This window comes from Phoca vitulina, unplaced genomic scaffold, assembly GCF_004348235.1.
Source record: "Phoca vitulina isolate PV1807 unplaced genomic scaffold, GSC_HSeal_1.0 scaffold3, whole genome shotgun sequence".
In the NCBI taxonomy this organism is placed as follows: Eukaryota; Metazoa; Chordata; class Mammalia; order Carnivora; family Phocidae; genus Phoca; species Phoca vitulina.
In genome coordinates, this window is record NW_022589706.1 from 29193135 (window position 1) to 29220231 (window position 27097).

Genomic DNA, 27097 nt, shown 5'->3' on the forward strand with positions numbered 1-27097 from the left:
TTTTAAAGGAAAATGCCTTACAATTGATAAATACATGTGGTGCACTGGGTCCCCCTCCTACCCTCTTGAAAAGCAGCTTTAAACTGATGATTTATCTTAAAAAGTTAGGAAACACGGTTTATGCCTTGTGTCTGTCATCTGCCAACCCCACTCCCAACCCAGGCAAGCCTAGTATAGTGTCCGGCACATAGTACACACTCAAAAAACATTTGTTGAGTGAATATATGAATACATGTAAGGTATAAGTCAAGGAGAACATGTATTCTCCTCCTTCACATTTATCTTTCTTCCTTCCGATATACTTGTGACAACCCAGTAAATGAACTGCTTTTAGGAAAACAGGAGGGAAATTGACTTCGCCACGGGAACTAAGTGGGGTAGTTTCTTTGCATTACGTGTCATCTTTTTTGGTGTTATTTTTAACTTAAAAATCTCTGGATGTCAGAACTTACTTCTGGGGACATATTATTGACAAAGGAATTGTCAAGTAAGTTTATTTTATTATTTTTTTTTTTTTTAAAGATTTTATTTATTTATTTGAGAGAGAATGAGAGAGAGCACATGAGAGGAGGGAGGGTCAGAGGGAGAAGCAGACTCCCTGCCGAGCAGGGAGCCCGATGCGGGACTCGATCCAGGGACTCCAGGATCATGACCTGAGCCGAAGGCAGTCGCTTAACCAACTGAGCCACCCAGGCGCCCTGTCAAGTAAGTTTAAAAATGTTGAGATGTACTCTGTTAATTATTAATGTCATGCTAATTATAAATTCAAACTAGACTCTTAGACCTCAAAGTGAGCAATGCTTATCAGAGGGTTGGGTGACCTGCTCTGGCCCTGGACATTGCAGAAATCATTTCAGCTCTTCTCAGTGGCTGAGCTTCATCCTTATTTCTAGTGGTAATGACTAAGGTCCTAGGGCTGGGACATAGATGGAAGCAGGCAGAAGAGTTGAACATGCACAAGTTTTGAAATCAAATGAAGTTGGGTTGAAACCCAGACTCAGACACTTAGTAGCTACGTGAACTTTAGCAGGTTAAACAGCTTCTCTTGAGGCCTCAGTTTACTTATCTGTAAAATCAACATAGACATATGGATATTGGAGAATTGGTATGAGGAGTCAATGAGGATAACAAATACAATGTCCTTTGCGTAACAAAAAAGGCTAGTTTTCCTTCCTTCCTCATCTCCCTCCTTGGGTAACTTCTATAGGAATACCCACACCTCAGAATATTTGGGAAGTATTGCTTCAGTGCTTGATATCCTGCCTTCATAAATACATTGTATACTCTACCCCTTCAACTAGCAAAACTCTTATGTCCTTAGAGAAGAGTTTTTCTATGATTGAGATTTGTGAATGACTCCTGTGATTTTTGCTGTATCTTATAGACCAATGATACCATTTGCTTAGTATATGTTAGACTTGCCCAAAGGTTTAACATGGGTAAAATCACAAACACGATATTCTAATTATATACACATACAAGAACATACAATTTCTCTGATGGGTATTAAAACAAATAACTACTACATTTTTGTGATTCACATGCAGTATGCTAATACAGGAGTCCCAAACTACTCTAGGTATTTTATTTTATTTTTTTTAAAGGATTTTTTATTTATTCATTTGAGAGAGAGAGAGAGCACAAGTAGGGGGTAGGGTCAGAGGGCAAGGGAGAAGCAGACTCCCCACTGAGCAGGGAGCCCGACATGGGGCTTGATCCCAGGACCCTGGGATCATGACCTGAGCTGAAGGCAGATGTTTAACCGACTGAGCCACCCAGGTGCCTCTACTCTAGGCATTTTAAATAGAAAGGGAAAATAAATAAATAAATAAATAAATAAATAGAAAGGGATTTAATACAGGGAATTCGGTGCTTACAAAACCACTGCAAGTGTTGGAGGACTAAACTTGGGGCTGAGCCTTCAGGATTGACTCCCATAACACTGCAGAACTGACCTGCCAAGGATAATTGAGTTTCTGTTTTATTAGTCATCAGAATTATCAGAAGGTAGTTTTTAAAGGGTCCATCCCAAATCTTCATTATTGCTAGAAAAATAACACTTATGATAAAAAAAAATCCTGCTGCTGGTGAATCAGAAATGGCATCTTTATGAAGGACGATTTATTCATTCATTGATTTTGTTTCTCCCCCTCTAACAGTTCTACTCCATGTTTATCCTATGTGTTTAACTGATTTTTTTAAAATGCTTTTTTGTATGGTTACATACTATTGTAACCATAGACTCTGGAAAATAAAAAAAGGAAAAAATGAATATAAAGATCAATTGTACTACGATAATTGGCATGTAGAGCTTCACACATATCCCTACTGAGTTTTTGACACCTTTATTGAGATACATTCACCCATTTAAAGTTTTTTGGTATGTTCAGCGACGCCTGGGTGGCTCAGTCGTTGAGCGTCTGCCTTCGGCTCAGGTCATGATCCCAGGGTCCTGGGATCGAGCCCCGCGTAGGTCTCCCTGCTTGGCAGAGAGCCTGCTTCTCCCTGTCCCACTCCCCCTGCTTGTGTTCCCTCTCTCACTGTCTCTCTGTCAAATAAATTTAAAAAATCTTAAAAAAAAAAAATTAAAGTTTTTTGGTATATTCATAGGAGTGTACAATCATCACCAAAATCTCTATTAAATTTCATTTTTATTTTTAATTCATTTTTCTAAATCTCATAATTCTGCCTTTCAGATTACTTATTCTTGCTTGCATGCATGCACTCCATTTCTGCTCCAATAAAACCGCACAAACAAAGGTTAAAACACTTGCCAGGTGGCTGCAGGTTGAAATGACTCCATTCAGCAGCACTTTTTTTTTAAGGTAGAATAACTAAGTAAGTTATAAAACCACCCCAACTATGATATCAATTGATGCCAACCCAGGCAGCATGAAGAATACAATGGGGAATGTTTTGCCTGTTCTTCTAGCCGGTGACTCCAAAGGAAAAGGAGAGAAGTGCTGGCTGGCATAACTTGTTCTAAATGCAGCCATTCTATTTTCCTAAGGCTCCTAGAATTTTGCTAAAGACTGACATCAAATCTCCGGGCCTGCAGTTTCAGCAATACACCCCTCCCCCGCTTTCTAAAGATCAGTAAGGTTTGTTTTTGTCCAGTCTCTGGCATCTCCTTGTGAGCAGGGAGTTTATTCATTGCTCTGATGCTTCCTGGCACACAGTAGGCCCTGGATATATATATTTATTGTGTGAGTGAATAAATGCCTTTCACAGAGATTTCTCTAGTGTTTTCATGACCATTTTTACTATTTATTTTGGTAATAACTGTCACATGCTAACTTCTCCCTGCCCATCAGCCCTTATCTTAAATGTCACTTCCTACAGGAAGCCTTCCTGATTCTTCACACGAGATAAGGTGCTCCTAAGCTCTACTTGCCTTCACATCACTCTTATTACTGATTAAAATCTCCACGAGGGAAGTTTCGTGTTTATTTACTACCGTGTTTACCTTTATATTCCAATTCTAAGCTCAGTGCCCATCACGTAGTAGATACTTAATCAGGATTTGTTGAATAAATAAAGTTAACTGGGATGTAATTCGTCTCTGTCTAAAGGCAAGAATTCATTCAGCACAGCCAGGTGAACTATTCACCTGTCTTGGCTTTCAAGTCGTCTTCTTCTTCTTCTTTTTCTTTTTAAAAAACAACTTGTTGAGGCATAGTTTAGAGATGATAAAATTCATCCATTAGATTCTTCTTCCTAATGTTTCTCTCTCATTTTTTCTGGGTGAAGGTCATTTTTCTAATGGTAAAAATGGGAGAAGATAGAAGTGGAATGGAATGTTAACTTGGAGAGAGAATGGGATCTTAGTGCCCAACTTACTAGGCTTTACTTCTGTTTCATTTTTCTTTGTGATCATAAGCAAATTAACTTCTCTAAACCAGGAATTCTAATCTGTGAAGTTGAACTAGTAAGAGTTTTTTCATTGGATCCTCTACGGATTACGGAGATGACATGCAAAAGATCTGTCCACTGAACCACTGTAGAGGTAATAATTCCAAAAAAATGTAGATTCCCTCTCTTCTCTCTGCCATCTATGAACCTGGGACCCCCTAAACAGTAGGTCTATTCTTTCACCATTATCATTATTTTGTTATGAGCATATTAAAACAACAACCTTCTTGATTCCTTAGCGTTTCTGCAAGCCCCATTCATTCTCAGGTTTAGCTCTCCTGACACTATTCTTACAGATTTTTGTCCCTCTTTTTATTCATTCTTCCGCATATGCTTTTTCTCTCCATCTTTTGCATATGCTAGTAGGAAATACAAGCCCCACCTGAGCTCATTAGAGAACGGTCGTTCCTTTGGTTGCCATTCTCTTTCTCCTTCACTGTGAATATTCCACTGTGAACTCAGAATTTTATTTTTCAAAGCCTCCCGTTCTTTTAAAAATGTGTTTTCTTTTACACCCTCTCGTCTCGAAATCGTACCTTTCTTTTCCTTGGATCTGTGTCCTAAAGTCTCCGACCGCCTGCCTCCTCTCTGTCTTAAATTATGGTCACATCCGCAAGGTTCCTATAGCTTCCCCATGACCAACCAATTCTTCCCCGGGAGTCACATTACATCAGCATTACTAATGCAATACCGTTTATTCTAGGCAGTCAATTAAAAACGAACCTCGGTACTGATCTGATTTAGCATGGAGGATGAATTGTCTTAAGGTCAAATGCAAACTGCTGCAAGATTTGGGAGACAGATAATTATATTCATACTAAATATATACCTGTTGAATTTGGGCTTTTTCTCAAAGCTTCAGAAACCCTGAGCTCTCCGATAATTGGGATGGTAAGAATGGTAGGTTTCCGGAAAGTTCTCAAAAAATTAGACTCCATCTAAACGACTGCTCCATACGCTCAAGGAACACCCACCAACAAAACCCACCCCCACAACCACCAGATTATCTCACCAGCAAGTGAGACTGCAAGGTTTGGGGGCCCGGCCGTACCATTACGCGCGGCGCATGGGGGGGTTCGTGCCCATTTGGCTGCGACTGACCGTTTCCCCGTCGCTTGGTTTTGCCCCTGCTCCCCCTGCGCAGGCACCTAAAGTGCGTCAGGCCGGCGCTTTATAGCGGCAGCCTGGGCGGCTCCTTTTGCTGTTTTTCCTCTTCTCTTCATAGTGGGTCCTCCTGCGCTCCGCGAAGATGCAGCTCAAACCGATGGAGATTAACCCCGAGGTAAGCGTCGGGTGCACCGTTGCCCGGGGAGCGCAGAGCTGAGGGTCAGCGCTCGCCAGGTAGCTGCCTCGATGACCGGCTTTATTTTTGTATTTTTTTTTGCATTTGCCTTTCAGATGCTGAACAAAGTGAGTGGCGTCTCGCACTGCCTCTGTCCCCTTCCCCCGGGAGCGCCGAGGCGGAGGCGCGCATCAGCTCCGGCTGTCTCGCAGGGACCCAGCGGCGTCCCGGGCGCCCTCCTTGTGCCGCGGCCTCGGGGTCGGGGGGTGACTCTGCGGAACCGTCGGAGGTGGGAGGGGGGAGGGTGCGGGCCCAGCTCCCGAGGGCGTGGCGCGGGCTTCGCGGGAGCCACGTGGGGGCCGCGCTTTGTGCTGTGTCATTGCGCCGGCGGGGGATGGGGGCGGGGCAGGCCGCGACTCCTCCCAGGCTGGGGTGGGGGCACCGAGGGCGCCGGGCCGGGCCCGCCCTCCGGCAGGCGCCCGCCACTGGCGGGGTCTCGGCGCGCCTGGCCGCCGTCTTTCCTCTCCGCAGGTGCTGGCCCGGCTGGGGGTGGCCGGCCAGTGGCGCTTCGCGGACGTGCTGGGGCTGGAGGAGGAGGCTCTGGGCTCGGTGCCCGCGCCTGCCTGCGCGCTGCTGCTGCTGTTTCCCCTCACGGCCCAGGTAGGGCGTGGGGCCCGGGGTGCGTGGGCCCGGGGTGGTGCGCGCCGCTTCCAGAGCCGAGTGAGGCGCGGAGGACCGTGTGGACTCCCGGCTTCCCTCCCTTCCGCTCCCCTCCCGGACCGGGCGCCCATACCTGCAAAACTGCCGCCTTCCTGCGGGGGATGGGGTGAGAAGCCCGCCCTTTCATGGCACCTACTCATGGGTGGTTAGAGAATTTACTGGCTCCTCGCTCGTCCATCCAGCATTGCCGTGAATTTCAAGGAGAAGCAGCAGCATCTCTGTTCCATCATCTCCATTATCCAGAGAAGGAATTCATCCTATTCATGAGTTGGCCTCAACCTACGCTTTTCAGAGGCTTCCACTCCAAGGGATGGGGATGGCTGGTTGTTTCCCTTTAAGGGCTGTGACCTGCCAGTTTATTGTTTGGTTCTCAGACTCCCACTTTGCAGTAAAATGGGGACGGGGGGGGGGGGGGGGGGGGGGGGGGGGGGGGGACGGGCTTGCCTAAGCCACAGCAAAACAATAGGTTCTCTAATGCTCCATCTCCACTCCTGCGTCTTTGGTGGATTTGGGTCTCTTCCCACCCTCCACTCCCTACAACATGCACACTTGGTTTTTAGGCTCTCCGATGTGCTTTTTTAAAAAAAGCTTAATCATTTGTGTGTGGGGACCTCCTTACACCTCGCTTGTCTTTCCTCTCTGACCTTGTAGCTAAGTGAAATAGGTGGGCATTAAAGCAGTTTTAGAAACACCTTTTCATTTCCCTTTAGATGGTCTTCCTCCTACAAGTGTGCATGGATGTATGTACCTCAAAGACTGAGCATCAGATATAAAAAGGTAGCTGGGGTAATTGTTGTCTTGCGATGTATGAAATCCCACTAACTGGCATGGCATTGTCTTATCTCCTATTGCTGTCACTTGACCCCCGATTTGGGAGTGGTGAAATCTGCATTAACAAAACCTGGGGCAGTAGCCTTTGGGGCATCATTCCAAACAGTGGAAGCTTTAACCGAAGCACCATGCTAGGGCTGGGTGTTCTAGAAGCATCCTCAGCATAAATTATTAAGCTCTATGGGAAGTTGCAGGCATTCCTCCTAGGAAATGGGCTTGATATTGTGAGTTAAAAACCCTTATTAAAGCTATTAGGATAATCCCACTGACATGTTTTTTTATTGCCAAAGCCTTTGGTTAGGTAAACCGGAGCTGCCGAATAATTGCAAGTCAAATTAGCTTCCCTGTTGACAGAATCAAACACAATCTCCTCTCTCCTTTGAGCCTCTGCCGGAGCGCTCTTATTAGAGGATCCATGATGACTCGGAGGTTTTGAGCAGCACTCCCAGGCAAGGCCTCTGGGAGGCAGTGGTGCATCGCGTTTGTCTTTCAAAAGCCCACTGCTTGCTTTTCAGTGGATCAAGCTGCGCTTGTTAAAGAACGTTCTGATTTGAGTGATCTGGATGCTTAGTCCTTTAGCTCTAGCTGGGGCAGTCAGATTTGTTGAGCACCTAGTCTGTGACGCAAAACACCAATTAGGCTAAACCCTGAAGCAAATTCAAAGAAAAGTTGAGGATTATATGTTGACTTCCAAATAAGTTGATGTTAATTTAGAAAGCATCTGATTTTGTCTAAGTGTTATGAAATCTTAACTGGACCAGTTTTTTTTTTTTTTTTTTTTTTAAAGATTTTATTATTTGAGAGTGAGGGAGAACATAGAGCGAGCGGGAGTGCGGGCACAAGCAGCAGGGAGGGGCAGAGGGAGACTCCCTGCTGAGCAAGGAGCCTGATTCTTGGGGCTCCATGCCAGGACCCTGAGATCCCAGCAGAAGGCAGACGCTTAACCGACTGAGCCACCCAGCTGCCCACTAACCAGTTCTGAAACATTTTAAGTGATAATGAAATATTTGCAGAAGTATCTCCATGCAAGAGCTCAAACAACAAAAGAATGGTGCTATCCCATTAAAAAAACCAACCCAGAAAAGTGAAAATCCTTAACAGCCCATGAATAGTAACTCATTTCAAAGATGTGGTAGATCTTTGATGTTAGAACTTCCAATTAGTTGGTCTTGTGGGGTAGGAGATCTTACTCATCTGATGGCGTCACAGACCAGGCTTAAACTAAGTCAGTTATGTGTATAGTAATGCAAGGCTACTGGAATTACAAATATACTTCTAGGGGCACCTGGCTGGCTCATTGGGTGAAGTGTGCAACTCTTGATCTCAGGGTTGTAAGTTAGAGCCCCACATTGGGTGTAGATTACTTAAAATATTAAAAAAAAAAAAAAAAACAGCAACAACAAAAACAAAGGAAACGTACTTCCGATGTTCTGTCCGATTATACTAGTTATGACACATTAGTGTTTCTATGGCATCAGTACCGTGCTTTAACTGAGAAGTCCTACCTTTAAGGTCTAAAATTCATTAGTGAAAGGTCCAGACAAGCCCACTAAATTACTGTACAAAGAGCAGATGGATTCTTTGAGGAAAACTATCTCTAGTCTCATTCATTTACTGATTCCTCCCCCCATTGTTAATCTGTCCTCAAAATGTATTGTTGACAAGGACAGGCAAGTGTCACATCTTCTCTCGTAGGGTGAGAAGATTTTGTGGAATCACAGCCCAGAACCCTAGGTCAGTTGTCTTTCCTTCCAAAAAAAAAAGTGAGGGAATAATTTCTTAAAATTGTTCCTTTCAGCAGCTAAGTCTTGTTTTGTATTTGTTATTGAAAAGAAGTACACTTGGACACAGTAGAAGTAGAACTTTAAAGAATACTGGGATATAGACTGGCTGGTGTTTATTAGGATGTTAAATTGACCAAAGCTTGATTGGGGTCCTGTGTGAAATCTCGGTGGTGGTGGTGGTTTAAGGACAAAAAAAAATGAACGTGCCTGTCTTTCTGACTTCAGGACACCACACATTTTCAAGCTAAAAGGCTGCAGTGGTGTCTAGACAAATCCTTGGGCAACATCCAAGCCACGACTGCACTGCAGCATCAGGGTGGAGTCTCGGAACCTCTCAGCACCCTCCGGGCTGGCGTGGGTGTGGGAGGCAGACAGGCGATCCTCTGGGTGCTGGCCAGCACCTAGGACCGAGGCTCCTGGTCACACGTCCCACTTGTGTTTCCATTTAGGTGGTAGAACTCGCTGTGCTGCCGTCTGTTAGGGCTTTGCATTTTCATGAGGTCTAAAAAAATGTTTTCTATTCACAGCATGAGAACTTCAGGAAAAAGCAGATTGAGGAGCTGAAGGGACAAGAGGTCAGCCCCAAGGTGTACTTCATGAAGCAGACCATCGGCAACTCGTGTGGCACCGTCGGGCTGATCCATGCCGTGGCCAATAACCAGGACAAACTGCAGTTCGGTAAGTGGGTTTGGAGGGCAGTCCTCCGGCTGACCTCTGGTTAACCAGAGCTTGTCATCCCCACACCCCCAGGGGTCTGTTCAGCGAAGTGGTCGCCTGACTTTTTTGAAACCTACTGATCTGGATGTAATCAGTAGGCAAATTCATGATGGATTTTCTTTCGAGGAAAGGAAACTCCTTTTCCAAGAAACACGGTCTAGCTTCTTCCACCTGGAAGGAAGAGGGAGAGAGAGGTAGTTCTGTACTACTTCCCTGCATATGCGTGGTTCTCATGTGCCCTTGTTCAAGGCTCGACACTCCAGAAGAATTAGAGATGATGTTAAACCATAAAAGATCACCACTTAGGACCTGTCTCTAATGGTTCTGGGTCTCTTAAGCAACAGGAGAAGCACAGTAGCCTAGAGCAGCCAGACGAGGATACCGTGGAGGTTCCTGCGGGGAAACATAGCACCTTGAGACCTTGAAAGGATCCAGCTGCGAACAAGGGTCTGGGGTCTGAGCTCACTTCCAGAAAGGAGTCTCAGCCCTCAGGCTTGTCAGAAGCACAATGAACGGCACGAAAATATGTTAAAATACATGGCATAATGCGTGCTAAGAGGCCAAGGGTCAACAAACTTTCTTGAAAGGTGAGAGTAAATCTTTTAGGGTTTTGAGGGCCGGTGGGTCTCTGTCTTTGCAGTTGAAAAGCAGCCCCAGGCAAGATGTAAACCAGTGGATGTGGCTGTGTTCCAATAATACAAAAATAGGCACAGTAGTTTGCCAACTCCTGATTTAGACAATGGATGGGGGTGGCTAAGAATGGAATAATTTCAGCTAATATAGTCCACGGTGTTGCTTGGAGCAGGTCAGATATGGGTTTTTGTTTTGTTTTGTTTTGTTTTTTTAAGCAAGGTAAGTGTGGCCAAGACTGCTGCTGGTATACTTCCGAAATTAAAAAAAAAAAAAAGGCGGGGGGTGGTGTGCCTGGGTGGCTCAGTCGTTAAGCGTCTGCCTTCAGCTCAGGTCATGATCCCAGGGTCCTGGGATCGAGCCCCGCATCGGGCTCCCTGCTCGGCGGGAAGCCTGCTTCTCCCTCTCCCACTGCCCCTGCTTGTGTTCCCTCTCTCGCTGTCTCTCTCTCTCTCTCTCTGTCAAATAAATAAAAATCTTTAAAAAAAAAGGGGGGGGGGTGCTTGTCTGGCCATAAAGATCCAAATCTTCTAGAACTCAATTTATCAAATATTGACTTGGCACGTTAAGGAGGTGTAGATTGATCCTCTATTTCTTCTGCAGTAAGTCTCACTTCAGAGTCCTGTGTTTGGGAGGTCAGCAGAAGCTATGAGAACTCTTGTAGCCGTGGTCATGATCGTGCCACAGGAAAGTAATCGGAGACCTAGCCCTCCCCGTAAAATGAAGAGGATTCCTTCCAAATTTTAAGTGGTCTTTACTTAACTAATTTGTTTGAGTTTAAAGCTGGAAGTTGGAATGTGGTCTTTGAAATACAAATCGATCTTGCTCTAGACATGTCTTCAGCGTCTCCTAGATTTAGCCACATTGAGCAGTGACAAAATGCTTATACCAAACTGTCAGCTGGTCATTTGTCTCTGGGCCAGACTACTAGGCACTTTACATTTCTTCTTAAGATCCTTAAGTTAATGTCTTTCTGGATATCTGTACTACTAAGATTGCGTTTTCTACCCTGAAGTAAAAAATCTTGGTTTGAGAACCTATTATTAGACTAGAATGTTGTTGTACCACGTAGGGTTGTGTGTAGCCAGTTGCTATAGATAATAGCGATTAGAAGGGCGCCAGGCTGGCTCAGTCTGTAGAGCGTGCGACTCCTGATCTCTGGCTCGTGAGTTCGAGTCCCCGGTTGGGCATGGAGATTACTTAAATAAATCTTGACATAAACCAAAAAAAAAAATCCAACTAGCAATAGATAAGACAGTCCCTGCCTTTATAGCAAGACAGATCTCACAAATACATGTTCCAAATGCATAAGCACCGTAAGGAAGGTGATGGGGATTTGAGAGGTTGAGTGTGAGGTGGGAGGGGAAAAGCGTCCGGATGGCTGGGAAGAGCTGCAGGAGAGGGCTTGGCGCCCTCTGGAGGAGCGGAGAGTTCATCGGCTTGAATGCAGAGAGAAGGGACTGGTTGGAAAGAGGCTGAGGGAGAAGGGACAGCTCATCTACCCCTCCAGGGCCATAGTAAAGACCAGTCACCGAATGTGGCTGGCTGTGTAACAGCCTAAGTGTGCTGTAAATGTGCACCCATTTGCACTATTCTGTCTTTACTAATGTGCCTTTTTTTTTTTTTTTTAAGAGGATGGGTCAGTCCTGAAACAGTTTCTTTCTGAAACGGAGAAGCTGTCCCCTGAAGACCGAGCAAAATGCTTTGAAAAGAACGAGGTAGGAAAAGAACTTCCAGAGCGTCAGTTTTAAATGACTACAGAGGGTTTTGTGCTCATTATTCTCTCTTGTCTGCAGGCCATTCAGGCAGCCCATGATGCCGTGGCACAGGAAGGCCAATGTCGGGTAAATGCAATTACAGATCAGAGCCAGGCTGCCCAGGCGGCTCTGTGTCTCCCCTGGAATACATACAGGAACCTCTTACCTGAACACAGCAGACCTTTCCACCCAAGGCCAATTAAGACCAATTAAGCCCAGAAAACTCTTCCAGAATCATGCTTTGATTGGACCTATTCGTTGAAATGGCTCTTCAGAAATCTAATTGGCAGTAAACGTAGTCTTGAGTAAATTCAAACAGTATTTTGTTTAGATCCAAATGATTCTGAGAGGAATATCCCCCTCCTGGCAACTGAGCATTTCACATACTCCTCCCACAGACTGTTGGAGAGAGTAAGATTACCAGCAAGGACTGACGGTTTCTAGAAGGCTTAAATATATTATTAATCTGAACACAGTCCTTCAATCAACAGTTAATTAGATTTAAGTCTGTATCCGTGCCTTTATAACTACTGTTGGCCCTACCACTTTCTAGTCTTGACCTTGGGTGAAATACTTAATCCTTCCTAAGCCTGAATTTCCTCCTCAGGAAAAAATCATAGCTTTCTGATAGTTACTATATTTATTTTAATAGATTATGGTTTTATGATAGTCTTATAATATTGTCTAGTATATAGGAAATACATAAGTGTTAGCTATACTAATTTAAAATAATAAGTTCCAGCGCATTGTACTTAAAGAGTGACAGAATTTATTTTTAATAAATTAAGTTCTGCTCTTAAAATCATATTGCAAAATATGTGTATTGAATTAACATGTTATACATTTTGAACTTATACAATATTATGTCATGTATCAGTAAAGCTGAAGGAAAACATTTTTAATGCAGTATATAGTACAATCAAAACTCATCTTCAAAAATATTTCTTGACTCTCCTCAGGTAGATGACAAAGTGAATTTTCATTTTATTCTGTTTAACAACGTGGATGGCCATCTCTACGAACTTGGTAGGTTTCACTCCATTTTTGGAACCCCACATAGTTTCAGGCATTCTTCCAGATGAAATTCCTCTTACGGTATTGGTGCGTGACTTTGTGGCAGTTAGTGTATCTTTATGAAGTGTGTCTTTGTTCACAAAGCCAGAACAACGAGGTATTCTCACTGGGGCACTTACCCCTTTATCACACAGAGCACTTCCACCACCCATCAGGCAGTGACCTGCAGAAAGAATGGTTTTAGTCCCAAACCGGCAAAGAGATCCGTGCCAGTTCAAGGCATCCGTGTTCAGGTTTTCTCTTCCCACCTTCCCCTACAGCATTACCACTGTGGGATCTCCCGCAGCATCCTGACAAGGAATACTTTTGGAAAAAGATAAATGCCTCAATGTGATCTTGTTTGCATAGAAAGAATTTGGACATGTTGGGGGGTAATTTCTCTTAGCTGGTATATGCCAACAAGAAAGATTAGCCATCTGGTAAGAGTCATCCCCTTTGTATTAATGAAGATTTACAGCCATGTTGCCTCAAGAACCACCTATAAGCAGACAAGAGCGAAGGAGACTTGGGGCCAGTAAGCAGTCATTAAGGGGCAGTGAGATCCGAAAGATCCCTTCTTGGCTCCACCTCCTCGGTACCTCAGAGGCTGCGTCTGCCTTTTGCTCTGGGACCCTTCCCAGGAGATGTGGCCCAAGCCTTTCTGTTAGGGTGACCACATTGGGCTTGTGTGGTCCTGTTGCTTGAGGATGAGAATTGCCCCGGGTGGGTATCCAGGAGCATTCGAACTTCCTTTCCAGCCGATTGCTTCTGACCAGCCTTCCTCTGTGGGAGTGGCAGTGGTATTTGGGAGATGGAAAACTTCTCTTTAGGCTAGGTAAGCATGGCAGCCAGAAAATCTGCAGAGAAAGTTGAGCTGCCTGGCTTCTCTGTTCCAGATGGACGAATGCCTTTCCCGGTAAACCATGGCACCAGTTCAGAGGACTCCTTGCTGCAGGTAATCTTTGGAACCCATCTTCCACTGAGGCCCACCTTTCTTTGGCCATATTGTCTCAGGTGGTAGTACTTCTTCAGGGCAGCCAGCACCCCGTCGTCTGGGTTAATAGCAGTCTTTAGGGCTTAAAGATTATTTTAGTAATTCTTTTTTTTTTTTTTAAGATTTTTAAATTTTTATTTATTTGACAGCGAGAGAGGGAACACAAGCAGGGGGAGAGGGAGAGGGAGAAGCAGGCTTCTTGCGGAGCAGGGAGCCCGATGCGGGCTCGATCTCAGGACCCTGGGATCATGACCTGAGCCGAAGGCAGACGCTTAACGACTGAGCCACCCAGGCGCCCCTATTTTAGTAATTCTGTCTACCGTATTTTCTAGCAAATGGTCTTAAACAGGATCCTCCAGAGCAGCCCTGACTGATCTGTATCGTGTGCTGACTTTAGTCCAGGGTTAGAATTAGCCTGCAAGTCATTGCTTTACTTCCTTGTGGGATTAAGGTGACCATTGTCCTCTTGTCAGATTACATCACAGCTAACCACTCAAGAGACCCAACCTGAGCCTTTCTTAATCCCTGTCACACTGCTGGATTAGGGTCTGTCTTACAGCTGGTGTACTAGGGACTCCAGTTAGGTCGTCGACTTCAGTTTTTTCTTCTCCTCGGGCCACTGTTAGAGGATGAGAGGAGCAGATTCAGAACCTGCCTCGATAAGCACTTTAAGATCTAGGATGACTGTCCTACTGTAAAGGATTCCAGAGACCTCTTAGTTCTGGACAAGGGCTGATAGACTACCTGGGGCCCCTTCCCCCTAAAAACAAGTCTCTAGAATTGAATCAATTTACTGTTATAAAGGGAAGTTGCTTAATTGTGATAAGAAAAAATGCTGTTAAGGTGTAAGTACTTCATTTGTAGTAATAACTAATCTTTTTTGAGTGCTCAGTGTGCAGATGAAGGGCTGGAAAACTTTCTGTAAAGAGCCAGGTAGAAAGTATTTCAGGCTTTGTGTGGCATTTGGCTCTGTTGCAAGGACAGGCATACCTCAGGGATGTTGTGGGTTCAGTTCCAGACCATTGCAGTAAAGCGAATATTGCAATGAAGTGAATTAAATGAAATTTTTAGTTCCTGGTGCATATAAAAGTTCTGTTCATACTCCATTGTAGTTTGTTAAGTGTACAGTAGCATTCTGTCTAAAAGAACAGTGTGCATATATTAATTAAAAATACTTCATTTCTAAAAAAAATGCCTACCATCATGTGAGCTTTCTGAGTTGTAAAGTTTTTGCTGGTGGAGGTCTTGCCTCCATGTCGATGGTTGCTGACTGATCAGGTGGTGGTTGCTGAAGGTTGGGGTGGCTGTGGCAATTTCTTAAAATAAGCCGTCAGTGAAGTTTGCTGCATCCATGGACTCTTCCTTTCACGAATGTTTTCCCTGTAGCATATGATGCTTTTGATACAGAATTTTACCCACAGTAGAACTTCTTAAAATTGGAGTCAATCCTCTCAAACCCTGCTGCTGCTTTATCAACTTAGTTTATGTCATATTCTAGCCCCGAAAGCCTTTGTTGTCATTTCAGCAGCCTTCACAGCATCTTCACCAGTAGATCCCATCTTAAGGAACCACTTTCTTTGCTCATCATGAGAAACAACACCTCATCCATTCAGGTTTTCTCATGAGATGGCAGCAATTCAGTCCCACCTTCATGCTCTGCTTCTCATTCTAGTTCTCGTGCTCTTTCCACCACACCTGCAGGTACTTCTTTCACTCAGTCTTGAACCTCTCAGAGTCCCATGAGGGTTGGAATTCATGTCTTCCAAACTCCTGTTCAGGTTGATATTCGATCTCTTCCCATGAATCAGGAATGTTCTTAATGACCTCTAGAATGGTGAATCCTTCCCAGCAGATTTTCAGTTTACCCGGCTCCATCAGAGGAATCACTCACTATGGCCTTACGAAATGTGTTTCTTAAAAAGATTTGCAAGTTGAAATGACTTCTTGATTCATGGGGCTGCAGAGTAGATGTTATTTAGTAGGCGTGAAAACAGCACAAATCTTGTCCATCTCCATCAGAACTGTGTGGGTGCACTGTCAGTGAGCAGTCATTTTGAAAGAAACCTTTTTTTCTGAGCAGGAGGTCTCAAGAGTGGGCTTAAAATATTCAGTAAACCATGTTGTAAACAGAGGTACTGTCATCCAGGCTTTGTTTTTCCGTTTATAGAGCACAAGCAGAGTAGATGTAGCCTACTTCTTAAGGGCCCTAGGATTTTCAGAATGGTAAGTGAGCATTGGCTTCAACTTAAAATCACCAGCTGCATTAGCCCATAATAAGAGAGCCTGTCCTTTGAAATTTTGAACCCAACCATTGACTTCTCCTCTCTAGCTATGAAAGTCCTACATGGTATCATCTTCCAATAGAAGCCTAGGTCATCCACGTGGGAAGTCTGTTGTTCAGTGTAGCCACCTTCATTAATGATCTTAGCTAATCTTCTGGATAATGTGCTGCAGATTCTCCATCAGTTGCTGCTTCACCTTGCACTTTGATGTTATGGAGACAGCTTCTTTCCTTAAACTTGGACCAACCTCTGCTAGCTTCAGACTTTTCTGCAGCTTCCTCACCTCTCTCAGCCTTCACAGAATTGAAGAGTTAGGGCCTTTCTCTGGATTAGGCTTTGGCTTAGGGGAATGTTGTGGCTGGTTTGATCCTCTATCCAGATCACTCAAACTTTCTCCATGCCAGGAATAAGGCTGTTCTGCTTTCTTATCATTCATGTGGTCACAGGGGTAGCACTTTTAATTTCCTTCAAGAACTTTTCCTTTGCATTCACAACTTGCTAACTGTTTGGCACAAGAGTCCTAGCTTTTAGCCTATCTCAACTTTCATCGTGCCTTCCTCACTAAGCTTAATCATTTCTAGCTTTGGATTTAAAGTGAGAGATGTGTGACTCTTCATTTGAACGCATTAGAGGCCATTGTAGGGTTATTAATTGGCCTAATTTCAATATCATCTCGGAACAGGGAGGCCTGAGGGGCGAGAGACATGGGGGAAAAGCTGGTCACCGGAGCAGTGAGAACACACACAACGTTTATTGATTGAGGTCGCTCTCTTGTATGGGTGTGGATTGTAGCACTCTAAAACAATTATAATAGTGACATCAAATATCACTAATCACAGATCACCATAATAAATACAGTGAAAAAAGTTTGAAATACTGCAAGAATCACCAGAATGTGACACAGAAACACAGATGCTATTGAAAAAAGGTGCTGGTAGACTCGCTTGGTGCAGGGTTGCTAAAAACTGTGCATTTGTAAAAATGCAGTCTCTGAGAAGTGCAGTAAGACGGAGTGCGATACAATGAGGTATGCTTGTAGTCCATTCTGAGACCACGTCTAAGTGAATATGTGGCCGTATTCTATTAAAACTTTATTCATAAAGATAGGCAGCAGGCTACAGTTTGCTGACCCCTGTGCTAGATGCTATTCTAAGTGACTTCTAGCTTTTAGAGAATGCTTTTAATGAGGCTCTGAGGTGGGTATTATACCCACATTTTACAGGTGGGGAAACTGAGGTACAGGAGGTTAAGGGATGCTCAGGGTCAATGACTTAAATGGCAAAACCGTGGTTCAAATCTGGGCAATCCTAGCCACTGTTCAGTACTACCTTCCTGGGTAATAGACCTGGCCTTGGAATGTCCTAAACCTCATGACCTCAAGGTGCTGCTGGACCAAATTATGCCGCAAAGGAGGGAGGGTCACTTTCTCTAGCCTGCTATCCCACACACCTGAGATCAGTTAGAGCTAATTCTTGGATATAGGAGGGGCATATGGGAGTAGTAATGTGGAATGAGAAATAGATCTAGAAAAGCAGGATTGAGGGGGATTTGCAAAGGTAGAATTTACTTAGGGGAGAGAGTAAGAGGCAGAACTTCTGGTGATGACCCATTTGGGGGAAAGACTGGTCCTTCTAATAAAGCTTTAAGGTACTTTCGTATTGAACACTGCTAATACCTCAAAAATGTACTCCACATAGGATACCAAAAACTGTTACTTGAGTAGAATTTATGAGGTGTGGGGAAGGTAAAACCCTCTTTAAAAAAAAACAAAAACTAACTAGAATCTCACTTAAATGGAATAAACCAGCATCTTAATTAGTGAAAATTCTTATCCTAAGTAAGGCTGGTTGTATATGGTTGAAGCTGTATTAGGTTGTCTGAACTATATAGTAAATTGTTGCTAAACTGGTAAGAAATGACATAAACTTAATCCATGAATTCTGAGGTCACTGCTCATGGTCTGTAGGAGATGAATGACTATTCCCTTTATAGACACACCTTTAATAGTCGTTATCCCTGTGGGTCCTACAGGAAAGGTCTGGAATAGCAGTATAATAATTCTGACGGAGAATGAAATATGTAGATGTCAATCTAGAATCCCCTCTAGACTGGTTCTAAAGCAGGAGCAAAACTGGATGTGGCTGATGCCTTTTAAGGGCCAGCTCATGGAGTCGATGGTTTTTAGACCTTGGGAGCTGATGCGTCATGACTGTTCTGTCCTCTTAAAGGTCTTATGTTTCATATGGTTTGTGGAGCTATCTTTCCACTAGATTTTTTACAGATGAAGCAGTGATTGATATTTACTATGCTAAGGCGTTTAAACCCTAGAATTTGGGATCAATTTTCTGTTACCAATCTTTGTAATCTGGGTCTTAGAACTAGTAACACATGTCCTTCCACCATCAATAAGTCATTAACACCTGGAACACCAGGCATTTAAGGCTGTTCGGTAAAATGTTTACTTGAAAGGAATTTGTGTTTACTTGGAATTTCTTGAGTTAGGGGAACTTTTCTCTTAGGCCCCCTTATGGGAGAGAGGATCTATTTTTTACCTTGTTGCTATTTGAGGAAAAGTGCATTCCTAGTGTATGTAGTTTTCTTGTCAAAACCAGGCACAAGGTGGAAGAAGCCCAGAGCACTTGGTGAAAGTCATAAAGAAGTCAAGGCTTCTAAAGTCAAGCGTGTGCATGAGTTCTTGTCTTGCCCAACACCTGATTTTTTTTTTAATTTTTTATTTATTTATTTTTGGTCTGAAGCCAGCCCTGGTTTACAAGTTTAATGGGAGGTTTGAAGTTGATCAGGGTGACCTCTGCGCCTTACCGTTAACTTTCCTGTTGGAACTTCCTTTTGAGCCGCTGCTGTTTGGATATGAATGACCTTTCTCCTTTCAGGATGCCGCCAAGGTCTGCAGAGAATTCACCGAGCGTGAGCAAGGGGAGGTCCGCTTTTCTGCTGTGGCCCTCTGCAAGGCAGCCTAATGCCCTGGGGGGGATGTAGCCTTTTCCCACCCCTTTCCCTTATATGTGAAACCCACCCTCACCAATGCAGTCCAGAATGCTTCAGTACTTGCGGAACACAGCTGTTCTCCTTTGGTTCTGCAGTTACGCTCTTCCCCTCGGCCACACCCAAGCACTAGCAGAGCTCAGCTGTCGATCGAGCAGTTTGGTATAAGCTTCAGATGGTGAAGCATTCCCCTCCCCCCCCCATGTATGTATTGTACCTCAATAGCTAATGCTTTAAATGGCTACTACTTTGGTTTGCGTCTGTAAGTTAAGGACTTGGATGTGGTTTAATTGTTTGTCCTTAAAAGAAATAAAACTTTTCTGCTGATTAAGAGATGAGCCTCAACTGGTTTCCACTTTTCTCTTTTATCTTCCCCTCCAGTGCTATATGGTTATGTCTTCCATAGAAGCAACTCCTAGGGCACAGGGTAGGCAAATTACCATAAAAATAGTATTGGTTCAGTGTCTCCAGACTTTTTTCTATTCATTGATTGATTGATTCATTCATTCATTTATCTTAAAGATTTTCACTAATCTCCACACCCGCTTGGGGCTCGAACTCACAACCCCGAGATCAAGAGTCACATGCTCTACCGACTGAGCCAGCCTGGCGCCCCGTTCTATACATTCATATTACTGTGTATACCTGTAGACTTAAAATTTTTTAAATAGACTTCCACTTTAGATGAATTTTTAGATTTACAGAAGATTGAGAAGCTCTTAGAGTTCCCATATATTCCTCCATTTTGCCTATTAACAGCTTACATTAGTAACAGCTTACATTAGTAACAGCTTACATTAGTATAAAACATTTGTTATAATGACCCAATCTTGATATTACTGTTAACTCCCATCCATAGCTTCTTCAGAGTCCCTCAAGTTTTGACCTAATGCCCTTTTTCTGTTCCAGGAGCCCATCCAGGACACCATTTTATATTTAGTTGTCATGTTTCATTAGGCTCCCTTGGCTGTGATCAGTTCTCAGATTTTGTTTTTGAGGACTTGACAGTTTTGAGGGGTACTGGACAAGTATTTTACATGATGCCCGTCTACTGGGCTATGTCCCGTGTTTTTCTCATAATTAGACTAAGGGTATGAATCCAGCTTGCAAGTGAAGGATATTTTGGTTCCTAGGAGGAAAATGATCACTACGATTGACATTCTTTCAATGTAAAAAAACAGTGATTCAGATTATTCTAATTGCTCAGAGTTGAAGCCAGAGGGATGTGTTTTCAATTCTAACTTGGTGTGTGACTTCTGTACAACACGTTGAAGAAGGACTTAGGGGAAAGGAAACAAAGCTAGGCTCCTTCCCACTTCTAGGAGCTGGTAAAAATATATATATTACTTACGGCCTCAGAAATTCAAATTCTACCACTCAGTGTAGCTCTAAGCCTTTATACTTCATGTATGAGAAACATATTTATTAAAATGCTCCCAAACTAACATGCCTTAGCATGCTACACCGTGAAAGGTTATGCAATAGCTAACGCTCCCCTGGAGGTCCCCTGGAGGTATATTTCAGTTTTACGCCAGCACGGAGGTTAGGTTACATGCCCAAGGCCTCACAGCTATTCACAAGGGAAACTGGGCTTAGACTGCACTCACTACCTAAAGGTAGCTAGACGTATGAACAGGCTTCAGGATTTACCAAACTTGTCTTTGACCTCCACTTTTGCCTCTCAATAATTTTGGGCAAAGGAATTACCCTCTTCCACATCTTCACTGTTTCATGTTAACCTAGATTTCAGGAAGGGCCCCTAGAAGGTTCCATCTAGTACCAACTACTTCCCCACTGCTCTTGAGGCCTCAGCCATGGACAACTCCAAGAGGTACCACTGACTTTGTCTTCCATCTGAAGGCAGTATGCATCTTGTTTCCCAACAAGCCCTCTTAATTGATGTCTTCGATTTGTCAAAGATCTATGTCCATTTGGCTTATTCCTTAAAATGTTACCAGCCTTTGGCCTTGAAGGTGACTCTAGTGCTTTCAACAGGCAAAGCCACCTGATGTTAAGCATCTCCCCCACTTTTTTTAAAGTAGGCACGATGCCCAGCATGGAACCCAAAGCAGGGCTTGAACTCATGACCCGGAAATCAAGACCTGAGCTGAGATCAAGAGTCAGATGCTTAACCAACTGAGCCACCCAGAGGCCCCTAAGCATCTCTCTTTTTAAACACCCAAAATGTCCAATTGAGGAATCTTTAGGTTACACATTAAGTATAATGCTTGGTCTTCTGAAAGACCCAAAAACATGGAAAAATATTTATGCATGAAATGAGTGAGTTTTATAAACGTGTATATGTTATGTGTTTAGAAAAGACCGTAATAGCTTAAGTTTTTAACTATGTTCTAAATTAAACTTCGTCATCATCTGAGATTGGTATTATCCCCATATTGCAAATAGAAAACTAAGGCACAGCAAAGCTTAAGCAGCTTGCTGAAGGTTATTTGGTAGGAAATGATGTTGCCTAGATTCAAACCCAAGCGGACTGGCTCTAAGAGCGGACAACATGGATTGTTGCTGGGCATAGATGGACCCACCTTCAAGGGAATGAAGTTTAAGCATTAGGGTCCCACACTTCCATGACCCCGTTCAACACCCTGGCTGTGTGTCCTTGTGAAATGTGCAATTTCTTAAAAGACCTGGGTCTGCCCCTCTCTCTACATATGGAGATTGTGAGTGATTTTAACTATTTTCTCATTTTCCAAACTTTCCAAAATTACCATATTACTCATAATAAAAAAGTGTGTGTTTCCCCCCCCAAGACTTAGAACTCTGCAGTGAGCTCCTGCTGGCTAATTCCAGCTTACTCTCAAGTTTCTTTAATTTATAATTGAAGTCAGTGGAACTCATTAACTTAGTCTTTTGTCTTCTGCCGGCTCTATTATAAGCCTATTTTATTTTATTTGTTTCTAAGTAAGCTCTATGCCTGATGTGGGGCTTGAACTCATGACCCTGAGATCAAGAGTCCATGTTCTATGGACTGAGCCAGGCAGGCACCCCCATTACAAGGCTACTTTAGAACTTAAAATCATGGGCGCCTGGGTGGCTCAGTTGGTTAAGCGACTGCCTTCGGCTCAGGTCATGATCCTGGAGTCCCTGGATCGAGTCCCGCATCGGGCTCCCTGCCCGGCAGGGAGTCTGCTTCTCCCTCTGACCCTCCCCCCTCTCATGTGCTCTCTCTCTCTCTCTCTCATTCTCTCTCTCAAATAAATAAATTTAAAAAAAAAAAAAAAAAAAAGAACTTAAAATCATTTTCCTAAACCTCAAATTACTTGGAACATGTTCAATTTCCTACACACCCTGTCTTGTTAAATAATGACTTGACATACTAATTTGGCAGAGTTACTTTCTTTGTCCCTTGAATGATGTGATCTTAGCTCATTGGTACAATAGCATTAAGTTGTTCACCTGTTTGATGTGTTGATGTGGCATCGGCTGAGGGACAAGGTGTGGTTTGGCATAGCCCTACAATGTGCCGCTGTGAATTGTCTATAGTCAGGCTGTCCCGTGCAGTCCTGTAGAACGTGACCGATAGGACCGCTCCCACAGGATTTAGAGGATCAAGCTGAGATAAGCCACAAAGAGTTCAGTACATGCAGAACATGCTTTGAGTAATTGTACTAACGTAACATAAACTGTTAATACAGAGTTGAGGAGTGTGTGTGTGTGTGTGTGTGTGTGTGTGTGTGTGAATCTTCATGAACAAAAGAGAAAGAAGTAGAGAAGTCTCAGCAGAACAAATAGTATGGATGATGTTTTCTTCTAATACAAAATATCTGGATTTGAGCAATTTAAATCATTTGATGGTTTCCTTTCCCTTCTTATGTTGGCAATCAATATTCTTTTTTTTTTTTTTTTGGTCTAAACCGAAGTCTTTTTTTTAAGATTTTATTTATTTATTTGACAGAGAGTGAAAGAGCACAAGCAGGGGGAGCAGCAGAGGGAGAGGAAGAAGCAAGCTCCCTCTGAGCAGGGAGCCTGATGTGGGACTCGATCCTAGGACCCTGGGATCATGACCTGAGCCGAAGGCAGATGCTTAACCATCTGAGCCACCCAGGCGCCCTAAACCAAAGTCTTTTAACAGCACATTTGCGTCTCCAGTCATCTGTGGGGTGCGAAACCCCCTCCTCTCTCCCAATCCCAGCTCCATGGGTATACTCTGACGTCATGGTCCGGCTGTCGGTGAAGGGGTGAAGGTGGGTGCGGGGCTGGCCCATGGATCTGCAGAGTCTGTGCCTGTCCCTTCGGGGCAGGGAGCCCAGCCCGTGGTTGGCCTTGCACTGCTTCAGGGCCTCCCTTGAGCCCTCACACAGGGACAGGTCACTCTGAGTGGTGGAGCAGGCGGGGAACTGCGGGATCTCGTCGGCGCAGGGCCCCATCTGCAGGGGCTGGCCCCATCTGCGCCATCAGGCCAGGCTGGCGGGACCTGGCAGGTGCAGTGGCAGAGGGCGGTGTGGCCGCGGGCGGGTGAACAGAGGGCGCGGTGTCGCAGCTCCCCCAGCCCCGGGGAATGGTGGTGGCGGTGAGACTTGGCCAAGCGCCGTCAGAGAGGTGGCCGCGGTTCTCCGCCATCAGTGTTCTTAAACCATTCAAAATCCAATTTTATACTAACGTGTCTCCTAATTCTTAGGAATCAGATGTTTTCCATAGTGTTAATCATTCTCTAAAAACCAGGCTTAAAAAACTCAGTATGATACATTTGCCACAGTGAATGAACCCATATTGATAAATTCTTAACTAAAGCCCAACCTTGATTCATACTTGTTTCGTTTTCACCTAATGCCCGTTTTCTGTTCCAGAATCCCATGCGGGATACCGCAAATCATGTGGCTGTCATATCTCCTTAGGCTCCTTTGGCTGTGATTTTTTTTTTTTTTTGAACTAAAATCAATAGCATCGAACGAGGAGCTGCTCTGGCTTTGTCTCCCGACAGTTCTGCTGGTCCGTGGTCTCCTGGGGCTACACCTTCCAGGCCGCCGAGCTTTGTGCATCCCTGCCGTTGCCGGCTGGTGGCCTCCAAAACCCGACTTCCTCCTCTGTGAAGTGCATTCGGTCTTTGCTTCCTGGGCTGTTGTGAGAATCCCATGACAATACTTGTGACCTTCTTGGGGATGTGCCTGGAATATAGCAGACACTATTGTTTTTATTTTTATCACCAGCTAGTTTCTTTCTAGCCTTCTCTCTTTTTTTCTCCAAGCTAAATCCCAAGGTAGCACGTGTCCTTTTCTGCTTACTGCCAAGCCACGCCTCATTTTCCGGCATAAGGCCGATTTCCAGAACTTTTCCTAAAAGTTATCCTAAACCATGGCTCCTAGACCATCAGTGCCTCGTTCTTTGCAGTGAGAGGGGGTACGTTCCCTTTTACATCAAGACATGAACCATAGCAATGTATTTACCTTCTCGCAGAGTAGGGACTTTGAAGAAGGAAATCATGATTTAAACTTAGTACAGAAGAGGTGTTTTGAAAATGGAGATTCATAGGTGTGTTGGCTTTGGATGACATTAAGGAATCTCTAGTGATTAGAGGAAACAACCTTTAAATGTTCAGTATTTGGATATTTAAGACCAAAGAAGTTCTCGATTTGGTATCCAAGCACATTGAATAATAGAAGACAAAGCTTTATTCAAAGCTATACTTACTATTTCCAGTAGGTGGCAGCATAGGAAAACTTATGGCAATTTTGTAGCTAAGTAAGTTTGAACAAAATTGAGTCAGGAAGGAAAAACCAATCGTTACTGGTGACTGTGGCCCTTCTGGGCAAATGGAGAAGTGTGATAGTACTTGGGCCTTCATTTTTTTGGCCCAGTGTTTTGGACAGGACTAACCGGTCCTGATATGGATTGGCCAAAGCCAGCCTTCTGATTTGCTCTTTAGGCTATTCATAATTTTACCCAGGTTCTACTTATTTTATCATAAATAGAAATAAGCAGTAGTAAGTTCAAATCACAAGTTCATTAAACAAATACTTTGTCTGCCAATGCTGAGTTAGATGTTATACGAAGTACAATCGATGTGATATAACCAGATCTTTTTTTAAAAAGATTATTTATTTATTTATTTATTTGAGGGAGAGAGAGGAGAGAGAGAGGGTGAGTATGAGCGGGGGTGGGGTAGGGGCAGAGGGAGAAGCAGACTCCCTGCTGAGTGGGGAGCCCGACATGGGGCTCGATCCCAGGACACCGAGATCATGACCTGAGCCAAAGTCAGACACTTAACTGACTGAGCCACCCGGGTGTCCCGATATAACCGATTCTACATCTAGTAAAATCTTGCCTCCAAATCCATCTTAACATTAGAAAATAGTGGAGCTAATTGTATATTAAATTGTTAGATCTTTAGAAAAACATTTTCCTTAACACTTCAGTTAAACAATGTTAATTTAATTTTCAAGTAGTTTCATATAGACTCATTTGACCCTTCTATTACGAGTACTGGGTCTGGTCCCAACATTGACATTAGCTAGTTAGGTGACATTAGCCAACTCCCTTTTCCTTTTTTGGTTCTAGTTTTTTCATTTTTAAAAAATAATTAGACTCAAAATTCACAAAAGTCCCTTCTGTCCCTATGAGTTTATGTATCACAAGCTTCCCTACTCATTATCTCGGCCACTCCCAGTTTCAGCAAGTGCGCAACACTGTAGACATTTGGCTCTTAGTCCTTCTGGCCCCTTATTATAACCTCTGTGTTGTAATGCCCCCTTCACTATCCTGAGGGTTCATAGCTAATATAACCTATGTACACATGTCACTGTAAAAAGTCAACTTAAACAAAGAAAATATGGTAAAAGTTACCACATAGGGAATATAGTCAATGATACTGTAATAATATTGTTGGTGACAGATGGCCACTACACTTGCGGTGATCACAGCATAACGCATAGACTTGTCGAATCACTATGTGTACACCTGAAGCTCATGTAACATTGTGTGTCAACTAGACTCTAATAAAGAAAGAAAAAGGAAAGAAAATGTGTGTTCAACAGGCAAGTGCTTAGGGGTTACCACTATACTGGAAGACAGAAAGTAGGGTGAGGCTTGCATTTAACATAACGTTGCCGGGACAGGGACAGCTACCACCGCAGACAGAAGCGGGGGGTGGCTCATTGACAGTTTCGATTCCAGGCGCCGCCTTGTTACTGGTCATGTGATTTTTCCAAAATGGCTGATGACAATCTTGGTAAAGTCCTCAGCAAAATAACTAGATTATTTCTCTTGATTCACCCACTAAGTGCATTTCTGGAAACTTCAGTACAAAAACTGAGCAAAATAAAATACGGAAGTTCAGAAAATGATATAGATTTGTCATTGACATGAACACCTGGAGGGATGCCCGAAACTGGATAAGATGCTGCCCAATTCCTCCTTGTGGGAGGCCGTCTTCTTGCAACCTGGCCCTGGATACTAAATGCCAGCAGAACCTACCCTCCATCATTACAACAACAAAATGATTGCCCGCGGATTTCCAAAACATCCATTAGGGCTTGTTACCACCACCCCTGAGGATCACTTAGCTAGACTGGAGAGTCTTTCCCAAGTAACTCGCCACAGGCAGAATTCCAAAATGGCCCTCGAGACTCCCGGCCTCTAGTGTATAAAAACCTTCTCCCAGGTATTCAATCAAACACTAATCTAGATGTGGCTTTGAAGGGATTTTGCAACTGTAATTAAGGTTCCAAATAAATTGGCATTAAGATAGAGAGATTATCCCTGTTTGGCCTGACCTAGTCCTTAAAAAGGATTTGGTGTCTCCTGGCAAAGGAATGTGGTTAGCATTTAGGAGCCCCCAGCTGACAGTCAGCAAGGAAATGAACATCTAAGTTCTACAACTGTAAGGAGCCGAATGTGGACAACAACCTGAAGGCGCTCGGAAGCAGAATCTTCCCCAGAACCCCCAGAAAGAAACACAGCCCCCACCTTAACTTCAGCTTTAAGACAACCTCGTGTCATGCTGGACTTCTGACCCACAAACTCTGTGCTATGAAATGGGTGTGGATTTAAGTCTCTATGTTCATGGTAATTTGTTAAGCAGCAATAAAAATCTCACACATAATTTAATAAGGCAATGCAACATACTCACTGAGTCACTGGATTTCCCTGTTTGTCCGCTATAAACCACACATTCACAG

At 43.8% G+C, this 27097-nt stretch overlaps 1 protein-coding gene across 1 annotated transcript; it reads left to right on the forward strand.

Moving 5' to 3' along the window:
• The first annotated feature begins 5094 nt into the window (after window positions 1-5094).
• On the forward strand, window positions 5095-19310 carry UCHL1 (ubiquitin C-terminal hydrolase L1). The gene is made up of 9 exons (XM_032400256.1): window positions 5095-5194; window positions 5311-5322; window positions 5726-5854; window positions 9057-9207; window positions 11509-11594; window positions 11673-11720; window positions 12593-12659; window positions 13583-13641; window positions 18854-19310. Exons 1-9 carry the CDS (start codon window positions 5162-5164, stop codon window positions 18938-18940), a joined length of 672 nt encoding a protein of 223 aa, XP_032256147.1. The 5' UTR covers window positions 5095-5161; the 3' UTR covers window positions 18941-19310.
• The last annotated feature ends 7787 nt before the right edge of the window (window positions 19311-27097 follow it).

Excerpts from the sequence above, each read along its gene's own strand:
- UCHL1 (XM_032400256.1), top strand. The coding sequence starts at position 5,162 with ATGCAGCTCAAACCGATGGAGATTAACCCCGAG. Across the intron at positions 5,855-9,056 it reads TGTTTCCCCTCACGGCCCAG|CATGAGAACTTCAGGAAAAA; the intron begins GTAGGGCGTGGG and ends TTCTATTCACAG. Across the intron at positions 13,642-18,853 it reads CAGAGGACTCCTTGCTGCAG|GATGCCGCCAAGGTCTGCAG; the intron begins GTAATCTTTGGA and ends TTCTCCTTTCAG.